Source organism: Ixodes scapularis, unplaced genomic scaffold (assembly GCF_016920785.2).
Source record: "Ixodes scapularis isolate PalLabHiFi unplaced genomic scaffold, ASM1692078v2 PGA_scaffold5__190_contigs__length_132052651, whole genome shotgun sequence".
In the NCBI taxonomy this organism is placed as follows: domain Eukaryota; kingdom Metazoa; phylum Arthropoda; class Arachnida; order Ixodida; family Ixodidae; genus Ixodes; species Ixodes scapularis.
Genome location: NW_024609880.1, coordinates 87,169,727 through 87,184,053, shown reverse-complemented (window position 1 = coordinate 87,184,053; position 14,327 = coordinate 87,169,727). Strand labels below are relative to the sequence as shown.

The following is a 14,327-nucleotide window of genomic DNA, read 5'->3' as shown; positions in this document are numbered from 1 at the left end:
TATCGCTTAATCCAACGTTCGCCACTATACCTGTAGTTCTCGGAAGGAAACATTGGTCAAGGGCGTCTGAACTTCATCAAAATAAAACATTTTCTTTCTATTAACAGCACAGATTAATTGCATGCCGACTGTCTTGTTAAAAATATCAACGCTATCAGAAGCTGCAGAGTAAAGAAATATGTAAAACGTATGGCAACATAAAGAATGAACAATGCAGGACACTCCCCTCAATTGTGCATCGAATGAGTAAAGTTGAGGCTATCAAAATACTTTTGCTTGAATTACAAATGCTTCTCACAGTTGTATAGTCATGCCTCCTCAACTTGTTCAATGTCTGCCCCTTACCTGTTTGATGTTGCTGAGGCCACACATACCTGGATGAATTCAAATATGTAGAACGCTTAAGGACTCACCACATGACCAAGAAGACAATCTTCATGACGACCACATCAAGGGCCGCGAAGAACTTTCTCAATATTTCGACTTCGTCACCGAGCGCTCCAAGCGCACCTCCAAAAACTACGCAAAACACGATAAGTCCTGTAAACAATAAAAAAAAAACATAATTAATTTTTTATTGGTTTTAGCGTAGACAAAAGGTTATATAAAAGTCAGCAGGAGTCATAACGCTAACTGACGTTTTTGGTTTACACGGTTTGCAAAATTAATGGCGTTTCAGTGAATTTGACAGCCTATGTTGCATGCTGTAGGTTCTGAGTCAAGTTGTAGATATCCCGATATCTTCTGGAATTATAGTTGAGGTCCCAAATAATTTAGACTTTATTTGGTTGCGCTCAATGACTCCTATTGTAGGACAGGGGTAAACTATAGTGAAAATGTTTTAAACGCGAAGAGACCCACTCTTATTTCAGAAGTGTATTCTATTATTGATGACATAGCGATCGATAACGTAATCTGAGTGCAAAACTAAAAAGGGAAGGGTGTGCGAATATTCGTTCAAACCGAACACTGCTGCGTTCTTTATAGTCTTTAGTACAGTGCATGGGAATGCCACGACAACTGGTTCCCTTAAAAGTCCTGAAGCTAGGGATGCCACTGCGCCTATTCTATTCGAACCACTACTCGCACACTTCTAAGAAAAGGCGATTGAGAACAGGATCGTATTTACCCAAGGAGTTGGTTCCTTTTCTGTTGGTCCACTGTCTCTTCGATACCTCTCGGGGTTCTCCTCCACTAGTGATGTTCTTAGTCTCGTAGGACGTGTACCCCTAAAGGAGCGAGGAGGTTAGGTTCAGTGCCATCACTTAAAAGAGAAATAAAAATGCTCAATGAGACGAATGATGGTCAGTTTCTACGGTATATGATAGCTACTACAATGATGTCCTTCTAAGGTTTTAAAAACTAAAGAAGGGTTTAAAAATGTGTTCTTTACAATGGTCGAGACGACAAAGTCTAAGGAAGTTTAGGCAGTTGTAATGTCACAAAATAGCCTTCAAGTTAATAATAAAAGTGTTGCTAAATTTTGAAAGTAATGAAAGCTTTTCACACTTTATGCGTCAAGGCTATGCATGTACAAATGCTACTTTAACTTTATGTGGTATAGCGTAAATTTAGGTCTACGCAGGCCTTACTTTAGTTTAAAAGCAGTTACTGAAACAGCTACTTGTTTGACCATGACAGTCTTAGGGGAAAGACAAGGAAGGTTGAAAATGCACAGGTCTCAGGGAAACTACGATATTGTAAAAATTGCATTAAAAATTTAAGGCACAAGATTCACCTGCTCCACACAAGCTTCTACGAGGTTTTCGGGAAACGCGTTTCTGAAATACAGTGAATAAGAAAAATAACCATAATGCATAAAAGGCACCTGATTATACAACCTCTAAGAGTCATCACGCCTGCACTTCTTGGAACTGGCTTTCATCTCTAGGTTTCTGCGATTTTAAATGGTTAGAATCAACTGTGTCATGCTAATCAACGAAGTCAAAGCAAGTCAGCCAAAGCCAGAAAATCGAACACAGCTCGCACATAAAAGACATAGTTCTCAAGAACGCGTTATAAAGAAAAGCAGCTCAAATTATTTAAACTTGTTATATTTATTCTAAGACAACCTAGCTAATGCTTTTGCAAAGCGTTTATTTTTTTTTTTTTTGTTATCACAATTTGAAAAGTTACTGGTAGTTCTACACTGGTGGGGTAATATTATTAAGGCTTGCCTCTCAACTCACTCTCGTTTTGTTCATGATACTTTTGTTATTGATTTGTTCTGCATTTAAAATTCACCTGTCGTAAATTGACATTTTTTTAGCTATGATTGCAGCGGACAAGAAAGCAAGATACACAAAGCGCAACAAGATTAAGCCTAAATAAATACAAGCTGAAAGAACGGAAGTTTTAACCCGGGTAGCACAATTTTTGGGGCCAAAATTAGCCTCTTTGCTTTGGAATTTAGGACCTTAAAATGCCCGAAGAAGCCATAGTAAAGCCAAACTTCACCTTCTTTAGCCAGAGTTCGGGTGTCATGGCCCTAATTAGCTAAACAAATTAGGCTGCACTGGTGGAAGTTTAGCTGTCATCTGGCATCTTCGGGCCAAAATCACCAAACAATTACCCGATTTATACTTCGCTGCTGGTTCTTCTGTTCGTACGTGGTATCTTTGGCTCTTGTCTGGCACTTTGGCAATTATATGGCGAGTCAAAGAAAATCCATAGACACGCCAAAGAAACGTACTCTGGCACAAACTAACGCCTTGATGCACAACCGTATTAGGCTCAAGTTATCAAATGGAAATAATACGGTTTTGCACCAAGGCGTTTCTCTGACGTGCTACCGGGGGTAATGTATAAACAAAAATATTAAATTGCGATGGCTTTATTGTTACGGAAAGTTACGACGTATGTTACCTGGAGTCTTTGGCAATGCATTCAACGACCTCCGCATATATATTTGGCGCAGTAATTACAAACATAAGACGAGATGGTGAACTTGCCTGATGAGATCAAGAAATGTGTCAAGAAGCCTTGGACTTCCTTTTATTTCATCCTCGGCGTCTAAGCCAGCTTTGAGCTCGGGGCTTCCGGGGTGAATCATGGTAACGAAGGAAAGTCCAATCAAGGCCGACATAAAGCTCGTGCCGATGAAGATGCCGAACGTTATCATGGCCATCTTTCCTTTTGCCTTGCCGCTCAAGTTGGCGCTTCCTTGGAACGAGAACGAGATTGAGGGGAGAAAATACACACTGTTACCAGAAGTAGTCAGTGCTGGGCTTTGCTTCCGGTCTGTCACTTATTAGACAAGCATTCTTAACCATACGAGACGATGCCTCTAGTAAAATCACACACATGAAGAGCATATCCTACTTAGACCCAGAAAACTTCATTATATCCCGGGGGTTTTCTCCGAGCTACCACGTGCGGATGAAAAAAACGGTGTGAATACATTTTTTAAAGGTTTTCACATGGTTTTTAAAAGATTAGTTTGTGTCTCCCCAGGACCACTCCGACACACTAAGGGTATCCTTAAAGCGATTAATAAGAAAACTACTCGAGGACGGCTCTAGGATCACCGTCATTATATCCAATGACGTGCAACTGTGAACTAATGAATATTTTTAGTTTATTGGAACAGATATTAAAGAAGCTGAGTTTCTGTCACTTTACACATATTCTGAATATCTTTGAATCGAGGTGAGCGCACGTAGGCGTTCCCCATGCCGACCATCACGGAAGCTGTGAAACTCTTCATTGCCTACTCAAGAGCGACGTTTCCAGAGTGGGTGTAAACACTTCATCCAGATAACGTGTACTTACAGGAAGACGTTCCCGCCAGTTGAAAACACCCTAAAGATTGCGGGGAATGTCTTTTAGATGTGAGCCCCAGGACAGTGACTGTTGGCAATTTCTAGCTTGGCCGCTAGGCTTTAAAGTCGGACGCAACCGGTTCAAAAGGCAACCGGTCCCTTGAAGCTCGGAGCTGCACCCTATTCATGGTCAAAGGGAAAGCCTACATTATGTCTTGTGCCACGCAGTTTTCCAATACAATATTTCATCAATGTGATTTCAACCTTAGACGCTGAACGAAGTCTATCTGTATACTTTGGATTTAAAGCTCTTTATACGAGTACTGAATACTGTATACAAAGCTAACGTATTAATGCAGAGGGAAACAGGTCATATTAGCGTTGATCACACTTAAATTCTGTGCTATATTCATCTACCAGCTGCCTGGGCTACTCATTTAGGGTCTTGGTGCATTGACAAGTGTTGTTGAAAATTCTACTATATTTGTTGCGCTGTATTCAAGGTCTTCGGATTGTTACACCCCACCTTCCCTCTCATGCAATACATTACATGGGAATGTTTTTGAGAGAAATAGGCTTCAACTTGTAGTCGTCCGCCAGGGCCTCACCGGTGATGATGCTGGCGATCATCATGGGCAAGACAAGCATGCGGAGGCAGCGCATGAACACCTCTCCGGGCATGCCGATGAGGACGACGGTCGACTCGCTGGGGTTCGCCAGCCGGAGGCCCAGGCCCAAGACGACTCCGGCGATGACGCCTCCGAGGGTGAAAAAGAGGAAGAAGTGCGTCTTCACGAACTTGTGCAACTTCTCGCAGATGGACAGGGCGCGTGCCTCCATGGCACTCGTCTCGCCTTCCAGCTTCATCTTTCCGTTCTGCGCAGAAACACAATGGGACGTCAAAACTAGAGCCACTAAGATACGTTTCAGAGCAACGAATCCTCGGCCATTTTTTGGCTTAAAGTTGTTGTTTGGCAGTTATCTGAGCTTTACTTGAAATAGCAACACGTGCTTTTATGTACTCTGGAAACATTTAAACAAAAGTCTACGACAAAGCAAAACAATATCGCCTAACTTTTCTGATACCGTATCTAATGATCAGAAAGCCGAAATTTTAAATTGTACCAGTTGGCACAAAGAAAACGTGTCCCGCTGTACAGCTCGCAGTCAACTTTAGAACATCTTGTGATTTCTGCCTTTACTCTAAATGGCATGGGTAGGCACCCTCTGAAACCAAACCGATCGCTACCCAAATGCCCTCCTATTAGAAGGTCACAGGAGGCCCGCTAAGTCAACGTCCGTGACTCAGTCTTTGAGCTCATCTGTGCATGTCCCATTAGAGCAGCTGCCGAATCGAATTTGCTGTTTCATTTTAATGCAATCTACAATGCGACGCATATTAAAATTTTGGTTGGGCTATATGGTTTATGTTAACCAACAGTAAAAAAAAGTAAAAAAATGGGTTGGAACCTGTCCATGTATAAATCGCAATTTTTTTGTTTTCTTTTCTTAATTTCTTGATTTTAAATTCTAAATTAGTTTATATTTGCAACGTGAGTGTATCTTTTGAATTCCAAATCTGTACTTAATTTATTAATAGCTGTGTTGTATTCAGAGATGTGGGGCGTTTTCACATGACACCAATCCGCCATTTTGTTGTTAGTTGTCAGTTATTGCCCTTATAGATCGACGTGACTGTTTGTGCATGGGAAGCGATGAGGAAACTCGCTTTTGACAAGTGCATAGTAAAATAATAATAGTGCAGCAGAGAAACGGTGAAAGCAGAATACTGAACGCATTATGATTATATTCAAGGCGTTTCTTAAGGAGTTGCAGACCACTTTCTCTCTTGACGTAAATCAAACACAAATGGCTACGGTGCCAGAGAGTTCCGCAGTTATTAAAATCTTAATCTTTCCAAGGCATCTTGGGGTGTAGATACCATGAATGCTTTGCCAACTTCTGACTTTCATATTCTTTTCGATGGCACTAATGTTAAGTACGCTTAAACAGACAATAAAAAAGCAAAAAAAAAACACATCATTCACTAGATTTATTTTGTACAAAATCCACACGATTTTTTATTACTCTTCTAACACAAAAATTCCACTTTAAAAAGCTTCCAAGTCCCGAGATTTGTATTTATATATTTCTGGATTAAATTTGGCATCTTGTGGGCAATTACTGTGTAGTCTCAACATCAAAAATAGCTCACTGTTTACTTTTCTGGTTAATTGTTTAGTGATCTTTATATTCATTTATATGCATAAGTATTTATATCCACCAGAGGTAATAATAACCCACTTTTGCATCGACACCCCCCCCCCCCCCCCCCTCCTCCTTTTTAAACGCTACAGCTCAGTTTCGTGCGAGCCTGGCCCCTAATTAGGTTCGATTATAATATTTATTTGTCATTTTTAGGTATTTCTATACAACCTCGATTTGCGACCGCAGTAATCAAGAATGAAAACACCGACTGCGGCAGACGAAAAGGAGAATATGGCGGACTCAGTATTTCGCGAACAATTCAGAATCTGAATATGAGCTCATCGCTAAAAGTGGGAGAACTACTAAATATAAAAGCTGCTCAAAATGATCAAATGTTAGTTGCAAACAACTAAAAATGCTGCACTATATATAGGTTTTAAGGGGCGGAACAATCAACGTAATCAAGATAGCAAAATGACAGGAGGACGCTTAAACTGCGCCTTTAACCGCTCATTCACACTGGAAGCGGATCCGCGTTCGCAAAGCGGTTGCGAACGCGGTTGTATAAAGATTCAGTACAATTGCACGCGCACTCGATTACATCGAGGGCGCGTGCAATAGAACGATCTCACGAGGAGTTGAGCGACGCCACCGCTGCCGCGGTGCATCCTGGTACCTGTAGTTCTGGGTGGTTATCATTTGAGCCCGTTATCGTTTCGACCTTCTCACTTGGCCCTTCTCAAAACAACCATTCTCAAAAAGATCTTCTCTCTTGGACCTGTCGCATTTGGCCCTTTCCCGTTTCGTCTTTCTCATTCCAACCCTCTTTATTTGGGCCCGTTCTCGTTTCGCCCCTTTCACCTGGCCCTTTTCAAAGCAGCCATTCTCAAAAATATCTCGCTTCGACCCGTCGCACTTTACTCTTTCTATACCGAAATCGTTTTCTTAGGGTAATGTTAATAAATATATTGATATAATTTGCGTGTGTGTGTGTGTGCCACGCTACAGGCGTACTCTCTCTGCTAAGGATTTTAGCAGTGCGTCGAGGTCGTCGTGAAAAGCTACTAGCTGACAATAAAACAGACCAACTATTTATCGCCGCCAGATCATATTCCGAAATGTCACGTTGTTTGAGGTCTCTCGACTTGGGACAATGCCACCACTTCTATAATGCAGTGGTTCTCAAAAGGGGGTCTGCGAAGGCATTCTAGGGGTCCGCGAAGCCCTGTCTCATCAGTCAGGCACGGCAATGTTAATTGTCTTTCTTCACGTTGAAAAGAAAGGTTCCAATTTTCGGGAGAGTACTCTCGTGTGTATGTCAATGAGATAAGTCTACTTCACAGTAGCAATTAGTTACATCAATTAATTAAATAATTATCATGATAACCTACACCTTTCTATTCCCCTCATTCCGAACGGGGTCCTCCATCATCTCCGCCTTTCTACAAGGGGTCCGCGAAACATCAATGGTTGAGAACCACTGCTATTATGTATGCCATTTTTGTTCCAACAAAGTTTCCAAATTAAATGTTCATCGCTCTTTTCTTCTCGTTTGCTTAGAGGAAGGGAAGCAAGCGTCAATGTACGATTCTCAGTGAGTACCTTTTCACATCACATATATCTGATGGTATGTTGGGAGCCCAAGCAAGGTAAGGCTCATCAACAAAGCCGCGAAGGCATAACGACGTTAGAAGCATGCTGAACTAGTGCCATTCGGTCGTAGCGCGGACGGGCAAAATGAGAATGGGTCCAGTTACGGATCGGATCTTATGAGAAGGTTCAAACGATAAGGACCAAATGAGAATCGGTCGAAATGCGCAAGGTTCAAATGCGAATGGGACGTTTTGAGATACATCCGTAGTTCTCCCCAGTTTTCCGGCCGCGTCGATGCGCATTGTACGCCCGGCGTTTGGAAGTTTTCGGGTTAGCACGAGACTTTTAGCCAGGTGGTTTTCATGGTTTTCATAGGTGGCTTCACATGTTGTATGCCACGGAGCTATAATAACAGCACCAGGCAAAAAGGCCTCGGATATTATGTCTTCCCGCAAGAAAGAAGCATGGCAAAGAAAGGTCAACAGAGCCGGACAGAGCGGCAGGAAAAATAGCGTTTTACGATTTGTTTTGCGATTTGCTTCATAATTTATATCCAACCTGTTGCACGTCAGCTAAGATGTGTAAGATTACAGGGCACGAGACATAGAGCGAGCCGAAGTGTTCCGTAAGCTGGAATTTCTCGGTCCATTTGCTCCGTCGGTCTATTCGTTGGTCTATCTCAAATAGGACCTCCGCACTGCTTTGTGGAGGCCGTTTTTAATACACTTCTTGCTCGGTGTATTTGGTGGTTATAACTGTTATTGCGACGACATGTTTCAAGCACAACTGTGCTTCAAAAGATCAGGACAATCACTAAAAAAGAACAGCGATTCCCGATATGCACCACTCGAAATAAAACAACCTTTTTGGAAGCAGCCTTCATTTTTGTTTTTTCATACAAACGTGAAAAGATTACATAGTGCAATTTAGAACTGCAACACGTACTTACCGAAAAAGAAATGTAACAAACGAACCTCATTCATTTTGTGCTGGTCTATTAGGCTGGTATTACTGATCCATTCTGCATTAGCACCAGTCGAGACCGCAGGAAAAAGCTTCCCCCGTCGGGCGACTGTTAGCGTTCGGATCTTGCGCAAACAAAATAAAATGAATAGAAACCGTGCACGAAAAATCATCTCCACCTTAAGCTTTCAGGTATCTGGCATGGTTGCTTCTTTTTGATAGATGCTAATTATTACGGCGCGTCAGGCCTGACCTTTCTGTAGATCAGTTCTTCGTGTGCAGGCTTCTCCCGCTGTTCATCTGTACTCTGTCACACAGGCTGTCAACCAGAATGAAACAACTTTTAGAAAACTATCGCTCACCGAGAAAGTCTATTTAACTTCTCTTACTTGATGGCTGATTAAACGTTATGCACAAGACTGAGCACCACCAAGCTCAGTTTTTTATCACATCTGATGCTGTTCCGTGGTGCTACACCGAGCCAATGGTCCCTCAAGTTTTGTTGTTCTTTGCTATTGCACTAGATGTTTACTTGTTTGCAAGGTAATTGAGACGTCCGAGGAGTCGAAATGCTCAAATAGTGTCGCCGTTTTTTTCTTTTTTTCTTTTTTTTTTTTTCTCCGTGGCCGCAGTGGGATTACCGCGTGAACGGCAGTGGGCTCAGGCGTTGACGAAGACGAAGAAGCAGACGACAAGGCGATTCTAAAGCGATAAGACGACTGAGACTGCTTTTCTGCACTTGGTGAGGAAAGTAAGGCATCACAAACAACACAATCTTATGAAGTAAAAACATGCAAGAGAATCAAGGTGATACCGGGACGTGCCAAATGATAATCTATGATGATGTACGTACGCGCAGCCGTGTGTATCCGGGAAGCCGGGAACGGATGACTACAAGTAGCATGGCGGCGGCACCACTTCCGGAATGCGCGCGCCTGCGCAGTTCGCTTGGTGGCATCGGTCTATTTTACTGGATCTTTATACAACCGCGTTCGCAACCGCTTTGCGAACGCGGATCCGCTTCCAGTGTGAATGAGCGGTTAGAGTGGAACGCGATAGCTAAATATAAATCTCGCTTGATCCCAAGCCATGTAAGCGTGTCTGCGTGACCTAGTCGGTAACGTGTTTAGATTGCAACCGAAGGGTCGAGGGTTTGATTTCTTTTTTCTAAAGAAAATTAATTACATTATAAAGTGAAATCATCTGAGACACGCTCGAGGTCGCCTGGCTGTGAGGTCATGGCGGCGGTGGCGTGACGGAATTTGTCCGTCACGCCACCAACGCCGAATTTTTTGTGATACGAGCTCCTTGAAGCTGTATCTGTATTAAATCAGCAGCGCCCACTGCGTTCTTTTATAAACATGCGTGACATTCCAGAGGTTGCTTCTGGTGTACGAGCCACCGAGCAGAATGAACACGTTCCAATGCTCTCGTATACGTAAATTTTTCAGTGATTCATAAAGGGAAAACGGAGAATAGGGCTCCGCATAGACTTCCGCCCCTTCCCGTCGTGGCGTGCGACAGCTGAAACTCGGGTTCAATTAACTTTGCCAATGAACCTTTTCGCCACACAACACAGATATTTCGAATAAGAGTGTCATCGCTGATGCTCGCAAGGGAATCCGTATGCCAGTAAACAAAAACGGTAGCATCCCCATATAGACCAACACACTGTTTAGAAACTAGCCGGCGTCTGCCCACACCAGGTGTGGGCACTGCGCAAGCGCATAAACCAGGTTCGGGTGAGATGAAGCTTCTGCGCATGCGCAGTGGCGACAACAGCGCCACCGCAGAGGCGTGACGTCAGAGCCGCGGGTTGGTCTATACGTTACACGAATAATGCGCGGCCGTGACTCCGGTACCCGACTTGAATTCACGTCGAGTCATCTTGCATTTTGTGGTAGACTTGCTGGTGAGCGGGAGTCTTATACAGCGTACATTTCGAACCACCGAATATGCTTTGCTCAGCAAGAACATGTAGGAATGTGCACCAACACCGTACGATGACGTCACGTACAAGTCATGTCTGTACGTTTGTTGAACATTTCGTGAGAGCATCTAAAAAAGACCACCAACGCTAGATGCCGGACCCTCGAAAGTCTTGCGCGGCTCTGTTTCTGTTTTTAGCCAGGGGCGAGTTCGAGTGCAGAAAGCGGGGGAGCAGTAATAAACTTCCTGCTCATCGAGACAAAGTATACCACAGCCATCCGAAACCGACGTGAACCAGAAGCCGATAACGCAAACCAAGGTCCTCCCGTCGCCCGTTTGTAAACATTGGTCAATGTACGGCAAAGCGATAAAACCAAGGAAGTATGAAGTATCCACGCTGTGCACCCAGTCGCCTTATCGGTGCGCAAAAGTAGAAAACAAGGAAATGAGAGTGATGAAGACAGTCACGGACTAATCTAATCGGAAGCTATACTAGTTCCTCCAAGTGCCTCCGAGAAGGACTAGAGGTCTGCGTAATCAAGCGGCAAACGTGTCTCGCTACCTTGAAAGCCTTTACGGAAGTTGAACGTCGCCGGCGTGGTCTGAATTGCAGGGCTGTTAAGGAATGACAAGACTGCTTGACCTAAAGCTGGTTTAGGGTCTTGTAGATAAAGGAGATATATTACGGTGGCATAAATATAGCTACGGCACCGTATGCCCCTCTGTCACGGAGACGAGCTTTAGCGCTGTAACAGACCCTTTTCAAAAGTTCATCGAGCAACATTGACCGTCGCCAGCGCGTGATAGGGTCCGTTCTTTTTTACTGTATTTTAGAGCGCAGCTCTTAGGGGCCCGTTTCCGGCTTGAGCGGCGTCGCCGTTGGCGTCGGCGTCGCCGTCGGCGTAACCGCGCGGTGCATTATGGGTAAATTTCCCCGCTAAGTCTAGCGGAAAAATTTCCCCGCTAGATTTAGCGGAAAATTTCTCCGCTAAATCTAGCGTAAAAATTTTCCCCAGCTAGATTTAGCGGAAAAAATTCCCTGCTAAATCTAGCGGAAAAACTTCCCCGCTAAATCTAGCGGGAAAAATTCCCGACTAAATGTAGCGGAAAAATTTCCCCGCTAAATCTAGCGAAAAAATTTCTCCGCTAGATTTAGCGAAAAAAATTCCCCGCTAAGTCTAGCGGAAAAATTTTCCCGTTAAACCTAGCGGAAAAATTTCCCCGCTAAATCTAGCGGAAAAAGTTCCCCGCTAAACCTAGCGGAAAATTTTTTCTGGGGGTCACGTGACCCCCCAAGGTCACATGACCCCCCCCTCCCTCCCCCCCCCCCCCCCCCCTCGCCCCGAGAACAGGTAACCCTCAGTACCCTTCCCTCCTCCTCCTCAAGAGCTGCGCTCCAATTCGGTGTTACAGGAAGTTGTAAACGGCTTTCATTTTTTTTGTTAAGCAATCTAAATAGTGTTTTCTTCCTGGTTTTCTTCTTGCTTGCGCCTCTGTCATAATATTTCTTTATAATTGTCTTAATTCAATCATTAAGACAATTGCTTCACCGAACAGTGAAACTACCTAAAAAGATCGGAGCTCAGAAGTCATTCCAAATAAAAACATATGCGGGATGAATATTTGTGTGCATACGTACTACATACACGTGAAACACACTCCGTCAACTTGAAACCTTGACTGTATTGTCTTCTCAATGCTTTGTGTAGGGCCTGGATGACAATGTTCCAATAAAATCAGGCAGTTTTGACTAATCCTTTGTAGGCATTCTACCGCTTGGCGCCGTTTTTATGTTCCCCATTCACCACACGCTTTCTGTCGTGTTGCAAGAAAGGACACATATATTCTGAAACAAAGCAAGATTTCACTTGAAAAGGTGAATTCAGGGTGTAGCCCGCGGTCTTGGAGAAAAGAAAGACCCTCAAGACATCTTGACAGCTTATATCAGCACGAACACCGCAGTACAAAGAGTTGTTTAAAAGAAAATCCAGACGATAGACGGTTATCACACACCCGAAAGCATGCCGGTTTGCTGTTGCTGTTGACACAAGTTAAAGGGTTCCGGTAAAAGAAAGATCAGCATTGTGAAAAACGAAAGCGGCAAAAAAAGTGTTTACGCTCGGAAGTCTTCCTAGACACGTACGTGTTGAAAACGAAAAAACGGAGGAACGTTAAAAATAAAACCGCTCCCTCCTCGAAAAGAAAAAAAGAAAAATGAATGAAGGGAACGAACGATGTTTTTTTGGGCTCCGGGAAGACCGCGCTGACTCAGTAAATTGAGCGGAACGGTCGAATATACATCGGAAGCTAAATCACTTTTTCAACAAAGATCTTCAAAATTCTGTTCATTCTCTTATTTTGTTTAACTCAACTATAGTATTTGTCGCGACTAAGACCTAGAGGAGAAGTCCTATTCACAAATTCCCGGTGAAGAGGCATCAACTCAATAAACACGCACACTTTTCCTGGTGTCACCCAGAAAGGGATTACACCACCGCGAAAACACGCGGTTCTCTGCGCAGTACATAGAAATAATACTATATATAAATCGTAAGAACGATAATATTTACCGCCTGTAACGTAGCAATATTTTATCAGAAAAAGAAAGAAAAAGAAGAAACGGTTCACTGACGACAAGCAGCCCTCTTTTGTGCGGGCGAGAGTTACGCTTTTTTTGTGAGCGGAGCCTTCTGACGTGAGGCGCAAACATAGCATGGCGGAACGTTCCTCCATGGCCTTGCCTCTTATGATCCCGTTCCTTGCTGCGTGATTGGTTGTTCGGCATGGTCATCGCCGAACGACGCTATTTTATTGGCTGCTCAGCGATAATGAGATGCAAGGGACAAGCACACCTTGCGTTTTGGTGGCGCCCTCTTTTGGTTTCCTTTCGTGACGTCACAACCAGGATTTGATTCGCCGTGATTGGATGGATTTGCCTCTGCCTAGCCCTGATTGGCAGGATTAGCCCTTGCCGTTAGCTCGCGATTGGGCAGGCATTATCATAGTACAAGAAGCTATGGTTTGGCCAATCGCGAACTTCAACCGCAGCGACGCTTTTGGTCGCGCACGTCGCTATAATAGCCTTTGTGGTTTCTCGAGTTTCCTATCCCACACAGCGTATCGATCAGGTGCGTAACAGCGTGTTTTTAACGCCTGGGTTGCGTGCCAAGTTCAAATAAAACTCTAGGATCGGTAAGAATGACCTTGAAAATAAACTTCCTCAAAGGCTCGCGAGGCAAACTTGACGTCCGCCATTTTATTTTTAACCGAGAGTGCATGTAGCAAGTCATAATGTTAGGCACCTGATCGATTCTTCCGTAGAAATGAGTTTACATATAGTACATATTCAACAGAATGTTTTGCAAACTTGCTCGGTAAAAGGCAAACATTCTAATCCCCCCCCCCCCCCCCTCCCAAAAAAAAAAAAAATATATATATATATATATATATCTTGCAAGTTTTGATTTGTTTTTGTTTTTGAGGTTTTGAGATGTCATATTTAGTGAAGAGTTCTCCAGACATTCGGTCGCGACGTTTTTCTATATGTCCCTTCCCGGATTGCTCTACGTCCGGTCTTGGACGACGCCCGGAGTTTTTAGAGCATATATGTTCAAAGCCCTACTTATAAATCTATTGTCCCCACTTGCACAGCTGGCTCTTTAACGTATTTCGCATAGAAAGCATTAATTGACCGCTTTAGATTGACGAAAACAGAATGTCACTGCCACGATTCATTGACCCACTGACTGATTGATTAGGAGACATTTAATAAATTACCGACATATACAATGTAAAGATAAGTTATTGATTAATTTATATGACTTACTGATTAGGTCACTTACTGACTGAGTTGATTGACTGAAACGTTATATG

General features: G+C 43.4%; 1 protein-coding gene across 1 annotated transcript in view; it reads right to left on the bottom strand.

The window, feature by feature from the left end:
• LOC115329368 (excitatory amino acid transporter 2) overlaps nt 1-14,327 on the bottom strand; it is a 53,519-nt gene that overhangs the window by 12,719 nt on the left and 26,473 nt on the right. Inside the window, exons 2-6 of the mRNA XM_042294083.1 lie at nt 4,370-4,637; nt 2,952-3,162; nt 1,739-1,781; nt 1,130-1,229; nt 414-540 (exon numbers count right to left, since the gene is read on the bottom strand). Coding sequence (XP_042150017.1) covers nt 414-540; nt 1,130-1,229; nt 1,739-1,781; nt 2,952-3,162; nt 4,370-4,628 — 740 coding nt within the window. The 5' untranslated portion in view covers nt 4,629-4,637. The remainder of the gene's footprint in view (nt 1-413; nt 541-1,129; nt 1,230-1,738; nt 1,782-2,951; nt 3,163-4,369; nt 4,638-14,327) is intronic.